This window comes from Chamaea fasciata, unplaced genomic scaffold (genome assembly GCF_029207755.1).
Source record: "Chamaea fasciata isolate MVZ Bird 193981 ecotype frontalis unplaced genomic scaffold, bChaFas1.0.hap1 SCAF_18, whole genome shotgun sequence".
Classification (NCBI taxonomy): Eukaryota; Metazoa; Chordata; class Aves; order Passeriformes; family Sylviidae; genus Chamaea; species Chamaea fasciata.
In genome coordinates this window covers 2284810-2304580 of record NW_027094103.1, presented here as the reverse complement: position 1 = coordinate 2304580, position 19771 = coordinate 2284810, and the positions used below count along the sequence as shown (strand labels likewise).

Genomic DNA, 19771 nt, shown 5'->3' with positions numbered 1-19771 from the left:
GAGAATACATCAGTAGGATTTAACTGATTTGTACTACCTTGCCTTCCAACCACTTCAAAAGACTAAGGATTGAATTCTGTGTGCCTCCAGACTCTAGGAAACACTTCTCTTCCTACTCCCAGTAACAACTGGTTTACTCTGCACTAGTGGCCACCCACAGCACACACAGTTGTTCACAATTCACTGTACAAGGCAGAGACTCTTTTTTTTTCCACCCAATGGAAACGGGTCTGATCCTTTGCTCCCTGACATAGTGGAGGAAATATCTTACCACATTTCCAAGGAATAATACTAATGTGAAAACAATTCGTTTTCTCTATTCCATCTGCCTTGCTCTCCAGTGTGCTGGGAATTAATACAGCTTTTTTCCCCACGCAGCAGTTGCAAAGGCCATGGAAAGCCTGAATTTGAAGGAGCTCAGAGTTTCCTTGTGAGCTGTGCTACTAAGTCAGCAGAAAGACTGCACTGGAACACAGGTTTGCTCAGCTGAAGAGAGTTAAGGATGCTGAAACACAGAAACAGCAGAGCCTCCACCACGAGGTACCACAGCACAGCAGACAGAGAGGCTACCTAGCTCATCATAGGACGTGGCAGAAACACTTGGTAGCCCTGCTTTCTCTAAACTCATTCCAAATATCCTGCCATGAAATTTACTTCTAAAAAAGCACTGCCAAGTGCTTTTAGTGCATATAGCTGTAGAAAGAAGTATTTGACTTGAAATGCCAAATGCAGGAAATTACATTCAAAGCTGACACACCAAGTCGGATGTTAAAAATTAGGCATCGGAGTAATTTTGGAGGCGAAAAGCTGCAGAACACAAGTTCCATTGCCCCCTGAAATAAAAGAAATACAAGCAGTCTGGTGACCAGGAGTTTGCAGTGCAATAGCACAGCACAGTGCTATATTTATCACTAGGTCCTGAGCAGGGAGAGTGTACCGTACAACCAAATGAGACATACCCCAAAACTCTTCCTGATGCTGAGGTCAGCTGTCACAGAACATTACCGAGACTAACATTTAAAATGGGTGGCTGCTTTAATAATGCTTCCTGGAAATAGTCCCTGGCCCATACTAACTCCCAGAGCCCTCTAACAGCCATGCTGGGCCAGTCTAACAGCAGAGACAGTGGAATTCCTGTGTCCAAAACCATTTCCTGCCACCACCAGCTGCCCTAGAGGTGCAGAAACCTGACATGCACACGGGTAAAGAAAAACCCCGAAGTTCAATCCCAACTTTTCTTTTTTTTAAACAAAACTTCAATTTAAAAGAACAAACAATGGCCCCAGATCAAAAAGACAACAGTTTGATATTCAATTACATGAACTTTCAAACGGCATTTTCAAAACACAGTTAATTGATATTTGTTTAATATCTGACTCAGCAAGGACACATCATCTGGGGAGCATCACAGCAGCACCTGCGGACAGGAACAGTCCTTTGCAGTCTCCTGCTTCTGAAATTTCTCTGAGTTACCTAACAAAAGCTGCAAGACCTTTCCTTTGCCATCAATATTCAGCCTCCTTTGCCCTGACAGCCAACTAAGCACAAGGAAATTAGCAAAGCAGCTGGCAGAAAAATCTCTTAAGTGAATGTAATGACACCCCACAATTTTCTAGGTACTTTGTAAGCAACACAATACCTGTGCAGAGGACTTATAACTACATCTCTCTTCAGTCTGCCTTTGTGCAGGAATATATGTAAATTTTATGCTGCTGACAGCAATCTAAAACTATTGAAACTGAACTATATTGTAGCCATACAGCATTGCTACCATGTTCCTTTACAAAAATCCAAAAAAAAAAGTGTTTCAGTAGTGCAAGACATCCACAGGGCAATGACTCCCCAGGATTTTCAGGGAGATCTAAGAGTGCTCAGGGCTAGAGAGCCTCCTGGAGCACAGACCCGCCCTGAGTGCACTAAACCCTGGCTCCAGACCATCACCTCACCTGCCCCTGCTGGGCAGCTGCTGCCCCTGCCCGCTTTGTTCTTACTGATCCAACATAGGTACATAAAAATTAGGACAGTTTTAATGTCAAAAGATTTTCTGCACTACACTGGATTGAGTAAATAAAACTTATAGAATCTGAAGTGTAGATATCAGACACAGACATTAAGTGTACTGAAGAATTCTTCTGGAATGAGTTTGTTTCGACAGGAGGCAATTCAGCACACTTTCACAAAGGGAAGAGGAAGAGCCATGACTGACTGGTACTGTCTGAGCACTGCAAAAGGGAATTAAGAAGTCATTCACAAACAGGAAACCCCTGCTGACATTCAGCAGTCAAGTTGCTCTCAGAGTGCACCCATTGTGAAAAAATAAAAAGCTTCATGAAAAGCATGGATCAGACAAGGGGAAGTGAGAACACCCATGCCAAGGAGGCTGAAGCAGCAAGAGATCAGAGAGAGCCCGTGCAGAGGTCCCTGGAGGAAGCCTGGCTGACTCCCACGGGTGACTCCTCAGTCACCAGCAGGTGAGCTGGGGCTTCCAGCCCAGGCCAGCACCCATGGGGTGGGGCTACCAGCGTTTAAAGGAGAGGTTTGAAAGCCAAGGAGAAATCCAGCCTTGGGAACTGAGGAAGACAGCTTTCAAAAACCACAACAAGTTTTCAGTTTTTCCAGTTTTCAGCCCTGGAAATTGAGGAGACAGTAGTGAAAAGTAAGATGCACACAAGCAGAGTAGAAGAACACACGCATTTAAGAGAGAAGCTTCAGGCCAGGTAACTGCAATATGAAGGCAGCTCACATGAGGCCACAGATCCTTGGCCTGCTTAACTTTTTCTGTTTCTTCTTTTTTTGAGTCATCTGTTGAGAACAACTCTGTGCTCGACAGCACAATTTTGAATTCAACAGAAAAAAGAAGGTAAGACACTGACTGCAATTAAGAGGGTTGAATGTTACTACTTAGAGTCATTTAAAAAATACCTGAAAATTTGAATTGAAATGCATTGTTAAAGTAAGGAATGGCCAATAGGGCCAAATACTTTTGTGGAAGAAGAAAGTTGTCAAAACACTGAACTACAGGCTCTTAAAATCTCTGTTTGTCTTTGGAAATTCGTGACAAGCAAACTGAGGAGCCACTGAGATCAGCATGTGGTAAAGCTCAGCTCATGATGGCAAAGTACAATCTCCATTATTTCACTCAGGAATTATGGATGCCCACTGATGTCTGGGCATCTAGAAACTGCAAGGAATTGAGGTGGGCCCTTGTGCCATGCGCTGTTTTAATACAGAGAGATGCTGTCAATGCAAAATGATGGTTTACATTCTCTGTAGTGATGCCTTAGGAAAACATTCAGTCTCTTCAGTCTTCTAAGAATACACCATCAACCTGAAGTCGTGTATCAGTTGCTAAAATAAACTAAGTTGCAGGCTTCTGGAGAAAGATGCCCCTTACAACTAAAAGCATCTCAGGATTTCCCACTTCAAAACCCTCTTTAACTGGAACATTTGCCTTTCAAGGATTCTGCTGCTGCCTGCACACACTTAAACAATTTAATAACGTCATTGCTCTCTATGCAATAGTTTGCTCATCTTTCCATGCAACTGTCCTCACCTGTATTTACTTCTTGTGCTTCTGAAACTCTCAAAGTTCTACAGGTTGAGCTATACTTACACCTCCACTTCCCCTGTTGTGCCCATTTCACAAACATCTGAAATTACAGCAGGATATTCCCATGCCTTATGGAGTGCCACTTCCCTGCACAACACAAAGAATTGTCTTCCTTAGCTTTAAATTTCTAGGTTTGGACAGCTTTATCATGACCTTGCTTTCATATTGAACTGCTTAGACCTTAAATGGATAAAAATTAACAGTGGGGAATCTTTTACTTGGATTTTATATTCCAACTTGGTAAATAGCTGGCTTTAAGCAAAACACAGAACTTTAAATTTCCAGATATGAAAACCTTCTCTTGGTGTCAGAACTCAAATGTGAATGTTTTCCTGTTCATTCCTCATAAAAATCATTATTGCAACAAGGACAGTGAAGAAGAAAATGTCAAGATTTTTCAGCAATTTAGAACCATGTAATACTGGAACAGTGTGACAGGCTGGAGAGAGTTTGCCTTAATTGTCCTATTTTGGCTTCCCCAGAGAAATGTTAGGCTGAGCTAGGAAGGCTAAGAGTCCCAAGCACATTTATACCCAAATGCAGGAAGGTGTCCTGCTGAAACTGCCACCATCATCCCTCTGCTGCTGGACTCCATCACGCTGTACCAGTTAGTCATGCACTCGACAAAATCTCAGGAAAATATTTACATCAGAAATCAGTGGCACAGCATCAACAGTGCTTGGAAAAACAAATCCTTTTTCTGGGAAATCAGAGAAAATGAGAGCAGCTAATACTCCCTGATGTGTAATACCTCCACATGAATAAGTAGGTACAGGCAGAGGTGATGAGACAAAAAAGTTGAGAACAGTTTACTCTAGAAATGGGAGGAGTTTTTACCCAAACAGAACTAATGGAAGGCAGATGAAAAAGGGTTGTAGCAGAATTCTAAATAATTCTTTTTAGAGGAGGTGGATGCAAAGGTAGGAGAATTAAAAAGAAAAGAAGAAGAAAGGACACAGCAGTAACTGGTGTCTCTCAGCTAGAGAAATGACCTGTCAGGTAGGGCTGAGAGCCAAATACAACACGTGCATTCAGCACTGAGCTTTGGAGAGAGAGCCTCTTGATCTTCATTTTCAGGGGTGTAATTCTGGCAGCTAACCCTTCCATCTCCCACAACCAAGATGATGTATAAAAAAACATCAAAGCAGAACGAACAATATCTCACTCTACAACTTTAACAAAGCCCAGAAAGTCAAAAGATTCAAATAAATGTTCCAATCACTGCAACGTGGCCTGGGGAATGGCAGAGATGAAAGCACATCAGAAATGCTCTTGAGTTCTGTTTGAAAACCAGAAGAATGCCCGGGTTCTTATCAGCATTGTCATTCCTACACCAGTCTCCTTAGTAAGTACATAACAGCTTCACAGAGGATTCACTTTTTCCTCCCCTGTTGTCTAGGCACAAACTCAAATTACTCCCTGCTGAGCAAGCCAGACAAGACATCTTATGACACCAGGCAACTCCATTCTTTTGCTTCCCAAGGACAGAAACAAATGCAATTTACACACAGACTAAGCCATTCCTTCCTCAGCACTCCCCTTTTCTCTTTTCCCTTCCTAAGACAACCTCTCCCTGGAATTGTGAAAAATGAAAATTAGACAATACAACTGCTGATACTAGATGTTAAATTTCAGTTTTGTTCTGTACTCAGAGATTAGCAAACTGGGAAAACCTATTTCTCCCTAACTTGCTCTTCAGTGCTGATGAATTCAGACTGCATGCATTCAAACACTAAGGCTGATTACATAAAGGAAAGAAATGATATACCAGAAGTATAAAGACAAAAACTTTATGAAGTCACAATTCCAAACTAAGAAAACATCCTGTCTCACAAAACTGGGCACTATTACCACTGTATCTTCACGCACCATTTTCCACAATACCTGTTCTCTCTGTGGTTCATTCATAGCTTTATCTGGGCTCCCTTGACTTGTCTAAGGAATTTTGTGAGTAGTGCTGGGCCCAGGCTTGTGAACAGATGGAGTGAGCACAGGCTGCAGCAGATGCTTTTTCAGACAGTGTTTCTGCTAAAGTTGCAAGAAAGTACAGGCTATGGCAGGTGCTGTGCCACCTTAACACGCACAGTGTCCCACAAATATTCCCAACCACCTCCTTGGGACCCAAGGCAAGTCTGAAACGGGGTCTAATCTTCACTCCCTAAAGTGGATCAGTATTGCCCAGCACAGTGAATTTTCAGCTGCTAACGAGCCAGCCTGCCATGACAGCAGTAAAGCAAATGACAGCATTCTCATTTATTCCTTCCTCATCTAGAAAACTGTATAGGACCAATTACATAATACAGTCATAAACAAATCACACAATCATGCTACAGAATAAATAACATTTGTTTGGTTTCTTCAATCCTTTCCTGTGCTCTAACCTGGCACGTAACCACACCAGGGCAATAAATAACACATTCCAACATGCTGGTCCTGTCAGATGCTTCTTTTCTGAAATGTAAAACCTAATAGTGATGATAAGCTAACTTTCTAGACCACATAGAATCTTGCTCATCAATGTTATCAATCTCCACACTCACATATGCTGGGCAGTGAGCTGTGCAGCTAATTATGCTAATCAAGCACTTCTAAGACAGATGTAGGCTGCTCACCAGTTTATTTTAATTGTAATCACTTTAAAAATACCTTAAATCTTTTAAAACGTTAAAAGAGCTGGATCCTCAACTCATTGAAGAAAACAAAATAATTTTACTTTTAATGCTGCCGAAGACTTTGATTCTCTTACAGAGATGACTAGCATCAGGCTGCTATTTCATGATTTCACATGTAAGTTACATAGAGTGGTCACTCTTTTAATCTATCCTACAAATTAAAGTATGTATTGATTATGCAGATGCACCCACTTCAGGACCAAGCCAAAACTCTGTGCAGCCTTTTGAACGTGGTGTAGCGATCAGAAAACGGGCCAGAACCAGAACTGAGGCACTAAATCACCATGTGGAAACTGAAGAGAGGGGCCAGAAGGCTCTCCCTGGCTGGGACTTACCCTGAGCAGCATCTCCCATGCTGGGGGCAGCCTCTGTGCTCTGGCCCCGGGGCTGCTCCGGGTCCCGCTGCGGCTCCTGCGAGGGCGGCACCGAGGACGCCGAGGAGGAGGAGGAGGAGGAAGAAGAGGCTGGTTTGGATTTGGAATGCAGATCGTTCAGTCTCAGGAGGTTTTCAGGAGTCACAGTGTCTGGATTCACTGGGGTGGGATGCAGTGTGGCTGGTGCTACTGGGAAGAAGCTCTCTCGGTTGTCCTTCGTGTGCTTTGGGGTTGTGGGCGCTTCTCCTGTGGACTGCACAAAACAAGGGGCAGCGGTGAGAAGATGTCTGCATGTCACTGACTCCGTGCTACCTGCTCCAGTGAGTGCTGCAAGCAGCACATTTTATACACACCAAACACTCTCTTTTAAGTGAATACAATATAACAGTGATTCAATCACTATTCTAAAGAAATCTTTTCTCCTTTATGGATTATTTTCCTGTCCTTTATGGTCTATTTATCAAACTAGCACTTGAACACTTATTCACATTTACAAAGTTTAATTTAACACATCCCTCACAACATAACATACTTTCCTGAACTCTGTAATTAAGCATGAGTTACAATCTCCTGGAAACAGAAACATATTTATTTCATTTAAAAACACGTTGACAAGTACTTGACCTGAACAAACAGATCTGCAACGCTTTAAAGAGACTTTGCAAATTATCACAAGAAATAATTCTTAGTGAATAGTGTGAGAAGAAATGGAGAAAATAGAAAAATGTATTCACTTGAGAAAGAAGAGATCACCATAACTCCAAATCATAAATTCCTGACAACTGCAGAAGTGAGTAACACAGAGGTCCAGTTGAAACAGGCTTGGGAAGATCTGCTGCCTGTGCACAAGTAAGAGAGGCACCAAGACTAACGCTCTTCTCCAAAGCCAGTGCTAAAAATTTCATGCAGAGCCATTTATTATATAGACAGAAGGTAGAAGTGGGACATAAATTCACCAAAGAAGGGAATAAAAGTACCCGTAAAACGAACATCTTCTCTATAACTCCTATCAGTAATCAAATAAAGTATTCTCGCTTGTGAGACCACAGAAAGCATTTATTTTACACTCTTTACAGTCTTCATTTAATAGAGATTTATTGGACCATAAAAGATGCAGTTAGATAGAATTCTCAGATGTTTAATTGTTTGTCTCATACCTCTACCAAGGAAAAAAACCCTCATTTCAACCATGGTGGTAAGAGTAAGAATGTCTGAAACAGAAACAGGGTTCAGCTGCCAAATGTAAAATCAAATTGGACCCTAATGTCCTAAATGACCGAAGATTGATTACAAAGGCAGAAAAGTCAGTAGAATTTCACTGAGAGAACAGAGGAACTTTCAGGTGGAGAAAATGCATACTTAAAATTCAAAGGTAGACAGCACACAAGTACATTAAAAAAAAATAATTGGCAGAATGTATTTTTGAAGTTCCTGAACTTGATTAATCAATCTCTAAAAAGCATACAATTAAAACCTGCAAGATTCTATGTGTACACAAGAGAAAAAAAGTACAGCAGCCATATTCACAACAATTACCACACTGGATCAAAAAAAGGTCAATCCTGCATCTGAAAGCAGCAAGTTTCTGATGCTTAAAGCATCAGGTCCAAAACTAAAGGTCTCAACACACAAATGGGATCACACAAACCTGAGGGAAATTAAACTGCAGAAGAAAGCCTTAAGCCAGAAGTGAGATCACTTGAGGAAATGTTTTCAGCTGTGATTTAAAGGGAAAGCCCTTCACACCCATGCACTTCATTAACTTGCATAATGGATGATGTAGAACCTGACATTTCTGCGCTTGTATTGTATCCAAATCTTTTTTTCTGGAGAAACACACGAAGGTACAACTTAGGTACATCCACGTTAAAAATGGATCTGCACCTCAAACTGGATTTCTACAAAAATGCACAGCTATTTGCAGAGCCAGGAAGAGGACATTTGGAAAGTAACTCAGCAGAATTTGGATGGTATTCAGACAAGAAAGTATTAGAGAGTGCAACCCCCATGGAATAATTGCTGCTGGAAGGGACCTCTGGAGGTCTCCAGTCCAAGTTCCTGCTCGAAGCAGAGCTGACTTCCCAGCTCCATCAGTTTACTGGGGGCCCAGGGCCAGCCCAGTCCAAATACTGCCAAGGAAGGAGATTCAAGAGCCCCTCCAGGCCCCTTTCTAGTGTTTTACCACCTTCCCAGTGAACATTTATTTCCAACCACTTCATCCAAATTTCTCTTGCTGCAACTTTAAATGGTGCCTCTTGTCTGGTTCCTTCCTTTCTGCTGAAGATCACAATTCCATAATCTTATCCACCATTATTCTTCTCCTCACCAGGACGAAATATCCCAGCTCTTTTTCCAGAGAACTGAAACATTTTATTTACAAAAAAGAATAAAGCTGAAACTAACACGATGTTTCTGACTCAGGAAAACCATGACCAAAAATTCTAACGTGCAGTCAAAAAAATGCAGCCTTATACAAAAGAAAGCAACACAAAGATTATTGTGTTTATACTTTAAAGGGAACTTTCCAGATGTGACCTGGTGAAGAGTTGTCTCAGGCTGCTGTAAACAGACAGGTTCTTTTCAATCCAATGAAACAAAGACTTTGGGAGGAAAAATACAAAAATGTCACACTGACTTTGTTTTCTCAAAAGAGGGGGTGGAGAAGGAAGAAAAAGGAGAAAGCTTTCTTTAAAATCAGAGCCAAGCATTAAAAACCCCATTGTTGGCTACTGTGCATTCTGCAACTCACAGAGCCTTAAGAAAAGGGATTTAAACCTGCTTCATGTATTTTTACTGCACTCAGAAACTGAAGACCATCCAAAAGCTGTAAGCACAAAGCTAAAATGAACACTGCAGTGAGGCACATGCTCTTTCAAAGATTCTGGGTTTAGTGTAGGGGCAAGAATTCCAGCCCCTCTGATCAGTAAGTGATGCTACTCACAAGAGCCAGCTCAGGGAATGTCACTAACTACACTGCTCAGAACTTCTGGGGCCACATCTCATCATCCTGCAGATCTCCAGGAAAACACAGGACCTCACAACACCCAGCTGGGAAATAAACCCAGAAAAACTCACTACAGCGAGTCTGGGATTTACCAGAGGCCTTTTATGTTCTTCTATCTCTACGGCTAAACCAACAGTAAGGCATGATAAAGACCGCTTTCCACAGACAGACAGTAGGAAATTGAGAGGCAGTGACAAACCTTTAGCAGTGTTTTATGTGGTTTCTCATCAGAGGATTATTCTTTAGTTTTCACTTTGCTGTGGTACTAAGCCAAAACTCAGTTCTGACTCAGTCTGAACTTCTCCTTTTCCCCTCCCAATCCATCTCACCACACTCAGTGCCTCTGCTACCACCACTGTTACAAAGTGGCTTTAGTCACCAAGAGGAAATGAATATTGTCTTACATTTAATATTACTTACAGAACATGTGAATATAACTGAATTAAGAAAAAACTCTTTTATCTGACTTCTTCCTGCCTTTCATTGCAATTACAGGTTCCTCTAGTCAAGACTGGACTTCCTTCTAGATAAAAAAAGAGGTACTGAAGGGTATGCAGTACTGCTTTTGTATTGACTACGATATCAAAGTGGACAGAAGAAATATTGGAGGCTTATTATTAATATCCAAATGAGGCAGCATGGATGATCTACTGGTTCCATAAAGAGCCCACTATCTTATTTCTCTTCTGTAAAAAAACTTAGCAAAAACTGGCTTTCATTCTGAACAATGTATAAAGCTGTAAATTTAAATGAATAATTAGGATGGACGTCTGTGCGAATTGCGACTATTTCTGACTTGGGCTACAAAATCAGACTCTTTATTTGTTAGAACCTTGACTATTTCAGCACGCTCCTCAAAGAGTTCATTCAGCTTCACAGATGTGATGGACAAACCCTTGCCATGCTGAAAGCTGATGTAAAAACAAGTAAGGAAAATGCTGGAAATCCAGCACTGGGGCAGCCTTCCACCAATAAAATTATCAGCAAAAGTGCAGATTTTTTTTCACAGATGTTACTGGAAAAAATAGCTTCCTACAGTTTCCCAGTGAGGCCCTTCAGCAGCAGCTAAAAGAAATCCAGCATTAAGATAAAACATGAGAAAAATTTTCCTTTGTAGCAATCATAAACCAAAGAACCTGACCAAGGGTTTATTTTTACCATACTCACTGTTTTTTTCAAAACACATTTTGAAAAACAAAGCAATCCTACAGGAACCTTCCCGCTCCTGCTTTTGGGAGTGCTCAGTGCTCTGTGGCTGTGGGAAAAATTACCAACCAAATGTTCCGAAGAAAGGGAAAGTGACAGTTTTCCCAAGAAAAGTTTCCTAATGAAAGATGCTGGAACTGCAACTGTTACATAACATTTTCTTGTGACTTTTTCTTTTTTTCCCAATTACTCCCATGCCCGAGTTTAGCACTCTAGTGGGACTGAAGTCAGAACCCCCCTCACACAAAGGTGTGCCTTTTCAGAAGGACACCAGCACATCCCCACAAAGCCTGAAGCTGTCACACAAACTGCCTGAACAATATGCTGGCCACATTCCACAGTATCACCATTCCAACTCCTGCTCAATACTGTGCTTTAGCTGAATTATGCCTATCCATTCTTTTTTTTTCCCCATCAAGCTCTCTACAGCAGCATTTGAAAGAAATCTCATTTGGAAGTTTTCTTCTAGGTGCACCAGAAATACCACCAATATCCATGACCAAGATTCTGCAGAAGCTTGTATTTCTCAAGACCAGTTTATATATAGAAAATAAGAAAGGTTTACATACACATGGTTGAACTCTAGCCTAACGAAATCCCCCATTAACACAAATGTCCTGCTCTACACAGGCAGCCATACTGCAGCAACACTTCCAGCCACAAAAACATCATTATTGGACCAAGAGAGACCAGGGAGCAGGGTGAAAAACATTAATATACAAAGTAAAAGACAAAAAGTGTCTTTTCTTTCCTTCATGTTCACTTAATGATTGCTTTCTGCAGGAGACAGAAGGAGGAGAGCTGTTAATTATATCAAGAATACACCTCCAGGATAGAGTGAGAGGGGGATGCCATGGCAACTGGCAAATGCAACAGTGAACAAAATGGTCACCCTTTGGTAGGAGACCATGAAAGAGCTCGTCCTTTTGTCCCCCCCATCCCCACCTCCTCCTTCCCCCTCCTTTCTTGTCATCCTTGCTGCATTAATAAAGCATACAGACAACTCAGGAAAAACAACTTTTTCTGTAAGCAGTCTCTGACGTCTTGATGTGCAGGAAGAAAAGATGAAAATTAGCAGCATGTGGGTGGAACAAAAAGGGGGAGAAAACACATGAGGTAGAAGATGATTATTTTCTAATTATTTAATATTCTCCTAATCTCCTCCCCATTCCCAGCAAAGTGCCTTTACAGAAGGCTTTTAGCAGTTTCCTGAAGAGAACAGCTTGGTGGTTTGTTGCTTTGTGGGGGTTTTTTAATGTGAGAATTCGAGAAGAAAACGCTCTAGACACCCAAGGCAGTTCAAACAAGTCACTCTCAAGTTTTCTCCTTGAAGAAAAATGCCTGAGAGCCCATGTCACTGCAGTGCTGACTGCATTCCACAGCAGAAGGGGAAAAATCCATGGGAGTGCCCTCTAGCTTCGCTCACAGAAGAAAATGTTCTCCTGCTCCAAGTGAAATCCCACATCCACTGTAAGGTCCAACACAGGGACTGCACCATCACTGGAGCCATGCTCCAGAGTCAATCTGAGCTCGTTGTGTGTGGTTTCAGCACAGCTCTCAGGGATCAAACCCACCAATGATCCCATCAAATCCTTCAGTGCGAGGTTGTGGATTCACACTGCTCATCACCCGCCCTGGGAAGAGGCAAACATGGGTGGAAGGAGAAAACGAGACCCCAGTTACCTGTTTGGGAACTAGAGAAGGGCAGGAAAAGCACTAAAACAGCACCTTCCCTCAGAACTACCACTTTTACGTTACAGCAGCAGCAAAACTTTGTAAAATCGGGGATCACCCTGGCAGCCTGCCAGGAGCCTGAAAGGCTCCTTTGCATAACCTGATTGTGTTTAGAATTAAATTCATTGTTTTGATTCGGCTGGTAGCTTCACATGAAGCATCAGTTTTAATTAGACCTGACACTGAAACAGGCTGATGTGTTTTGACTGGAGGTTGAGACAGGGAAATGGGGAAAGCACTTGGAGGTTGGCATAGCCAGGGGGAGAAGGTGGCCATGGGTGTTACTGTGGAAGAGCTGAGTGAAGCACAAGGTGAAAGGGAAGATTCGGGCAGTCAGAACCAAGCAGGGAGAGCTCAAGGCCTGGCAGATGGAGCAGAAAAGAGCAGTTGAAAATTTCCTTTCTCTCGCTGACACTTCAGGGATGGAGTTGGTCCCAGAGCAAGGATTTTTTGGCTAAGGCAGCAGTGAGTCTTAAATAACTCAGCAATGTTGAAATAGCCCCTTCTCATGACATTTGGATGATATACTATACCTTGAAGAGCCAATAGAAATCTCAGCTCCTACAACACTACCCATTACCAAGGCTTTCTACACAGCCCCATACTCTCAGGGGTCACAACACAGGACCAGGGACTCGGTGGCACTTTGGAACTTTGCCTCTGAACGCTCTTGTATTTTTAGAGATGTTAAATCCAGCCCTGTGTGCAATGTTGATTTTTACAATGCTTTAAGGTTTTATATAAGTTCAGTTCTCAGGATTAGAGATACATTAGATCCCAACACACAACCACAGAGTTTTAACTGTCATGACTCTCAACACTGGTGAAAGGTGTAATTTTAGTATTAAGAAATTCAATATTAAGTCCACGTTAATAAAAATACCTTTTCAGATTGCAGGAAAAAAGAAGGCAGATGGGTTCTTAAACTGAAGTATCTCCACATGCATTTACAGAATATTCTGTGCAATACAAAACTTCATCCTAGCTTCTACGGCAATAACTTTCCCATGTCAATATGTCCTTAACAGCATAAAATGAAGAATTTAGTAAGAGCAATTTTAGGCAGTCAGTGGAAAGGCTTATTAGGAATTCTCTAATTATCTAGAATTCTTACAACTGCTTTCTGCCAACATGTCCCCTCCTTGGTCCTCAGGACCAGGTATTTAAGTGCAATGCTACTTCAAAATCAGACTAGTCTGCCTCAATCTTTCATCCTCCCTCAACAAGGCCTCCTTCGTATTCCATTTCCAGGGACCATTAATTTCATATGAAAATCACAGTTGGCAAGACTAAAAATATAACTCAGAGCAATAGATGACTGCTTCCAGGATCTCTGCACATCTTTTAGATAACATTCTCAGACAGAAAAAATCAAAGAAAAGAACAAGAAACCTTCAAAATGCTGCTTGATCAGAAAGTCAATTAATCTCCAGTGTTACTTGAGTTACTTGACATCTAATGACCCAGTGACCACCACTGGATTTCAGCCCATTTGATAGTGTATATCAAAAGCCTTACACACACTTAGGAATTTAAAGGGAAAAGTGGAGGAATTACTTTTGGCCATGCCTTTCTCCACAACAGCATTAATATCAGCACTTAAAAACGTTGCATCACCACTCTGTAAACTGTGAACCAAAATGCGCTGAAACTGATGAATATGTAACTTAAAAAGAGTATTAATATTGAATACTGAAAGAAATGTCCCAGTAATTTACCTGGAATACAATTTTATATCAATTACTGGAGTCTCCCAATGGAAAACACTCCAATTTCTCCACTGCAACTTATCATGGCAAGGTTTTGTACCAGTGACTTTTTCTGCCTTCCTCAAAGCTGGAAGTCAACCTTTCTCAGCCACTTCCCACGTTTTTAGCTGACTTTGTAGGTGATGTACCTCTCACTGGCTGGAAAGAAGTTAGCAGTGCATCACTCATAACAACCAGAGAGGATTTCTGAAACCAAGTCAAAGGGTCACAGCATTGCCAAGCTATTAAAAAGATTAGATCTCGTCACAGAAGTGGAAGGAGCCACTTTGTCCAGTTCCACTTACTGATTGTTCTATTGTTTCCTGCTTGTGCCTGGAGAGGCAGAGAAGGAGATTTTAACATAGTTATTAAATATTTAGGTTAGAAACTCTCACTGGTCTGGAAGAAAGTTGAAAAGCCAGAATTTAAGTAATGCCTAATTTTAGTAGCAAGCGAAAACTTTCATAAAGAAACCATCTAACACCTGGAACTTTAAAAAACAACAGCCAGCTGAGAAAGACATGTATCAAGGTGGATTTTGTGTCTGTCTTTGTTTTTTTTTACTGTCAATTTCTTGGGCTAAGTGACTGAAGAACCACAGGCCCTGCAAACCCACTCAAACTGTCCAGGAACAAAGCATTTCCCCCGGCTGCAGCAGCTCTACAGATGACATCATTTGCTTACAGAAGGCAAATACTCGCCAATTTTAAATAAAACAGGATTCAGTCTGCTGAAAACAGACAGATGTCTACAAGAGTGGCTATCCCTGTGTCTCCACACTAATTCACAGTGCTGGACGAGCAGCTTCACTCAGCTTGCAAGATCCTGCTGGAAGCAGAGGAAAATGAGACTGCAGGATGTAATAACCTCGTTAGCTGGGACTGCTTCCTAAAAGGGAAAGCTTCCAAGTGCACCATGTTAAGGAGTATGTTTTATTTCAAGTGATTTCACAGGAAATCTTATTGCTTCCAATGCTGTTAAATACTAGCTCACCTATTGTGTCTACTCTCGAGATCAGTTTCTGTGCAGGTTTTTCTCATTGTCATTCTCACGTTTTGTCACATGCCTGAGTAACTGGTGACTCTGCTGGGAGAACTGGAACAGCAATGACATTCCCAGAACCTTCAAGAAAGCCCAGTAAGGAATTGGGTTGATACACGAGAATTTGGTGAGTGTTTTTTAAAAAGGTGAATGCATCCAAAAAAGCAACAGTAACATTACTTTCTAAAGAAGCTTTCTAGCAAATTCTTTTTCTTTTAAAGTCATACATCACAGTGTGATGACGTCTGTTTTTTCCCCAGAATAAACTGAAAAAGACTTACCATGCTGAGCTAACATTTATTTATTAAAAAAAAAATTTAAACCTGAAATACCAAGCCACAAGCAAGCCAACACTTCTACTAAATACCTCTCTTGACATTTCAGTTCATTTCTATAGTCCAATGGAACAATGTTACTGACTTCCTGAGGGGCACAAATTGGAGAAAGTCACTTCCATGAAAAACTAAAAATAAAAAAAACCTACCTTTCCTCTTACATCCTCTCCTATTACTCTGCTAAGAGATGCACTATACAAAAGCATATTTTAACTGAACAAACACGGAAAATACAAATCTAGTAAATACTTTGGGGCTGCAAAATAAATACCAATAAATATGTCATTCATCCAGTTTTCTTCTTGGCTTCGATTTCACATTAAGGACTGATAAGTAATGATCCCTTTAAAGCTCTTATAATTGTTTGCTGGGTAAACCCAGAAACTACAAGCTAAAAACAAGCTGAGTAACAGTTTGTTTTTAACAGAGTTAAAGAAAATCTGTCTGCTGTCTCTGGAGCAGAGTGCAATGCCAGCAAGGCAAGAGCTGATGAGGTTGGAGCCCTTAGGGAGCAGAGAGAAGCAATTACCATCCATGAAATGCTGGGCTATGATGTGGACATTAGGAAAACTGTAGTATGCCATAAATACTTCAATTTGAAGATCGTTTGGGGTTTCCCCAACAGCTTTTGGGCATGAAAACTATCCTGCAAGCCTGACATAAACAGTAGCACTGATCCAAATAAAGGGGATGATCTTCCTAATGTAGCCCAAGTTATCCTAGATGACATCAATACAAGGGAAAGTAGGTATTTCTACGTGCTGCAGACACTCAGCAACAGATTTGCCTGTACAGACTCATAAAAACTTGTCAGCAGCACTCAAAGGCTTCAGAGCTTACCTGTTTCTGTGCTGATGCTCCCATATGCACCTGGCAAAACTTGACTGCCTGTTCAAGTGCTGCTTCTTCATCCACCTGAACAGAGAATCACAGCTAATGAAGTCATAATTACTTAGCTCATCTATAAATCTATTTAAATTGAGATGAAATGGGGATGTAGAGCTTGGGAGCAAGGGGGACAAGCAGCAGTTCTACAGCAAAATGCTGACCTTAAGTTATTCAGGAGCACATATCCAAAGATGAATACCCAGCTCTCTCAATTCAAACTAACGTTTAGCTGAACAAACATCACTTAAGTGGAACTACAGCTTTTAACTCATTTCAGAAATTTAGTTTCAAAACGTGGAGGGTCCTACTCCCTATCCCCAGCAATGGCCCTGTGAAGAGAATGGTTCTTTGGGAGGTGTTTATCTCCCCAAGTTTTTAACAGATACAGGGCTATTTTCATACTGCCTGGTTTAGCAATTCCTGTTAGATCCTACAACCATATCTGGGACCACACAGATAAATGACAATTAATCATACAATACCTGTTTAATCAGCATGTATGTCTCAGACATGATCTTCTCAATTTTGCCCAGGTCATAGGCCATAACTTTCTGACCTTGCTGCCAGACTCGATAAGCATCGAGCAGAAGTGTTTTTCCAGACTCCACATCCTCAAGTAATTTCCTCTTCCTGCTTGACCTCTGGACAGGTTCTTCTGTAGGTACTGCTTGAACTGTTCCTTTAGCTGCCTGCTGCTGGTGTTTGGAGCTGATACTGAGCTCTTCCAAGGAAAGTTCTGGAGTCCTGCTCTCTGGAGCTCTGTCCTTGGAGTTCCTGCCGGGCTGCAGACGCTCCGGCTCGCTGCGTTTACACGAAGAATCAATTTTTTCAGGGTCGTTGGAATAGCCATCAAGATCCATAGGCTCCACTGAACCAGGGCCAGGAAGCTCTTTAATCTCCTTGTCATTCCTGTCCTCTTGTTCCAATATGTCCATAGCATTGGGAATTTGTCCCTGGGTCACTTCCTTCACTCCATTTTCAGTACTATGTACTGCTCCATCTGATAAAACTGGCTTTTTGGGAAGGACATCCTTCCCCTCTTCAGCATTAGTTTTATTGGAGACGTCTGTTGTCATCCTTCCTGAAGCAAGGCCAGAAGACTTGGAACCCTGATCTTCTGAAACCTTAATAAAAGAAATCATTCTTCTCTGTTATCAATGAAATCAGAAAGCACTTGAGCACAGCTGTGACTATCATGAATATTGACAAGCACCTTTCATTACTGCTTCTGTTGAAGAAAATACATTTATTCTATGTTCATTCCTTTTTGTTCTTCAATATTAATTAATTCAGGCCACAAATCTTACAATTAGAAGTATTTTACTAAGTGAAAATACCACAGAGAAGTGTCAACAGCTCAGGCTAAACCAAAGCCACAGTGTTTATTTTCCCTCACTACTTCAGTACATGCTAAGGGATCCAACTAAATGAAATCCAAGGTTTTAACTGCACAAATTTTTCTTCTAATATAACGTATTGAAATCAAAACCAAACCTGTTTCTTTTGGCAGCTGCAGATCAAGCTCAAGTTTAAGAATCTTTCCTTTCGTTGTTCTTACATAACCTTTTTAATAGATCAAGGAGTAGGCAAAACCCTGCTATAGTATTTTACTTTTTGTACCTTTACTTTGGTGATGTTCCAAAGGTAGAAAACCTCGGTACATCATCTCTTCTCCCAAAAACTGATAATGACACAACTCTTACATCCAGATTTATGAACAAACTAATTCATATACAGAGTTCCAGTGTTCTTGACAATGTTTTCATTAAATTTGTTAAACCGAGAGTCTGTTAACTTAGAAAACCCTTGGGAACAAGTTCTTCCTTGAATGCTTTTACCAAGTAAAGTTCCAATATCCAGATCCCTTAACCTGGAAACTGATTAGCCTCTATATAATTTTAAAAAACTAAATCTAAATTCCAATTATATGTAATAATGAGTGTGGTGCTGTCAAGGACCAGCAGTGTGAAGTGTCTAGGCATGCAACACTAAGTTGTCTGGGTTTGTTTTGCAAGAGGAAACTTAGTTCATTTTAAGAGGAATTTTCCTATAGATCCCACCTGAAAATGGAGCCCTTGTACGCTACATGTATCTACCATTATTTGAAGTTAAGGGACTGTCAGACCAAACTTACTGCAATCCATTTTCAAAAACTGTATTTGTTACTGAATTTCAACACCAATAAAACAACAATGCTGGAAGAAAATTTTCTGCATAGTGGAATATAAACAAACGGTATTAGAAGGGCTTATAAATGCAGCCCTTCAGTCTCAGTGAACAGAACACTGCAAAGCCTAATTCCTCAATTCCAGCCATGAAGTGCCCTGCTGCCTCACCTGTGTGAGATCGTTGAGGGTGTCCTCCAGCACCTTCACTGTGAGCACAAAGGCTTGCTGGGCCAGCACCTGGCGATCTGCATCCCGCAGGTACTTCCTGTGCCACAGCAAGAGAGCACGAATGAAGTTAGCAGCCAAAAGCTTACAGCACTCCAAAAGCAAGAACCAGGACATTGAAAGAAAAAACCAAGAAAAAGCCAACCTCACAGCTTTAAAACACAAGAAACAAACAAAACATCTACAGGTGCATACTGAAATAGAACAATATTGGGATATAACGCTTTAGCTCTGTTTCCCTCCACTTCTCCCCAGCAGCATCAGAGATGACACAAATGAAGCAGAAGACAGCTCTGTCTACAGAGGGAAGGGCAGAAATGGGAAGACACCAAGCAACTAAACCCAGAGCAAACCAGATTCACAGTTTTCTTGTATCAAGCCTTCTGTGCCCCTCAAACACCAGCTTTTTATTCAATCCTTTTTTTTGACAAAGAGTATTACAGTTACACAAAGCTATGCTGAACTCTCAGGTGATTTTCACGTTCTGGATAAAGCGTGTATGTGAGATTAAGGACATCAGCAAATCCTCTCTCTTTGATCATGTCAGTTGCCTTTGAACCCAGGATTTTTAGAGCTAAAACATGGGTGTGCTACTACGTTTTTTCCTAGTTAGTATTACAAAAAAATAATAACGTATGTGTGAAACATTCCCTCTATAGCTTCACTCAATTTAGTAGAGCACTGTAATTTCAGTGTATTTGGGCACAATGGTTTGGTATGCTTTCAAGCAGAACACTTTCAGCTGTCAATCCCACCTAATCAAGTT

The 19771-nt window shown here is 41.2% G+C and overlaps 1 protein-coding gene across 3 annotated transcripts in view; it reads right to left on the bottom strand.

Annotated features, from left to right (window-relative positions):
• Positions 1–19771, bottom strand: part of CABIN1 (calcineurin binding protein 1) — a 106768-nt gene that overhangs the window by 8678 nt on the left and 78319 nt on the right. For all 3 annotated transcript variants that reach the window (XM_066200163.1, XM_066200165.1, XM_066200164.1), the window contains exons 32-35: positions 18949–19045; positions 17095–17736; positions 16565–16639; positions 6618–6909 (exon numbers count right to left, since the gene is read on the bottom strand). In XM_066200163.1, the coding sequence (XP_066056260.1) occupies positions 6618–6909; positions 16565–16639; positions 17095–17736; positions 18949–19045 (1106 nt within the window). The remainder of the gene's footprint in view (positions 1–6617; positions 6910–16564; positions 16640–17094; positions 17737–18948; positions 19046–19771) is intronic.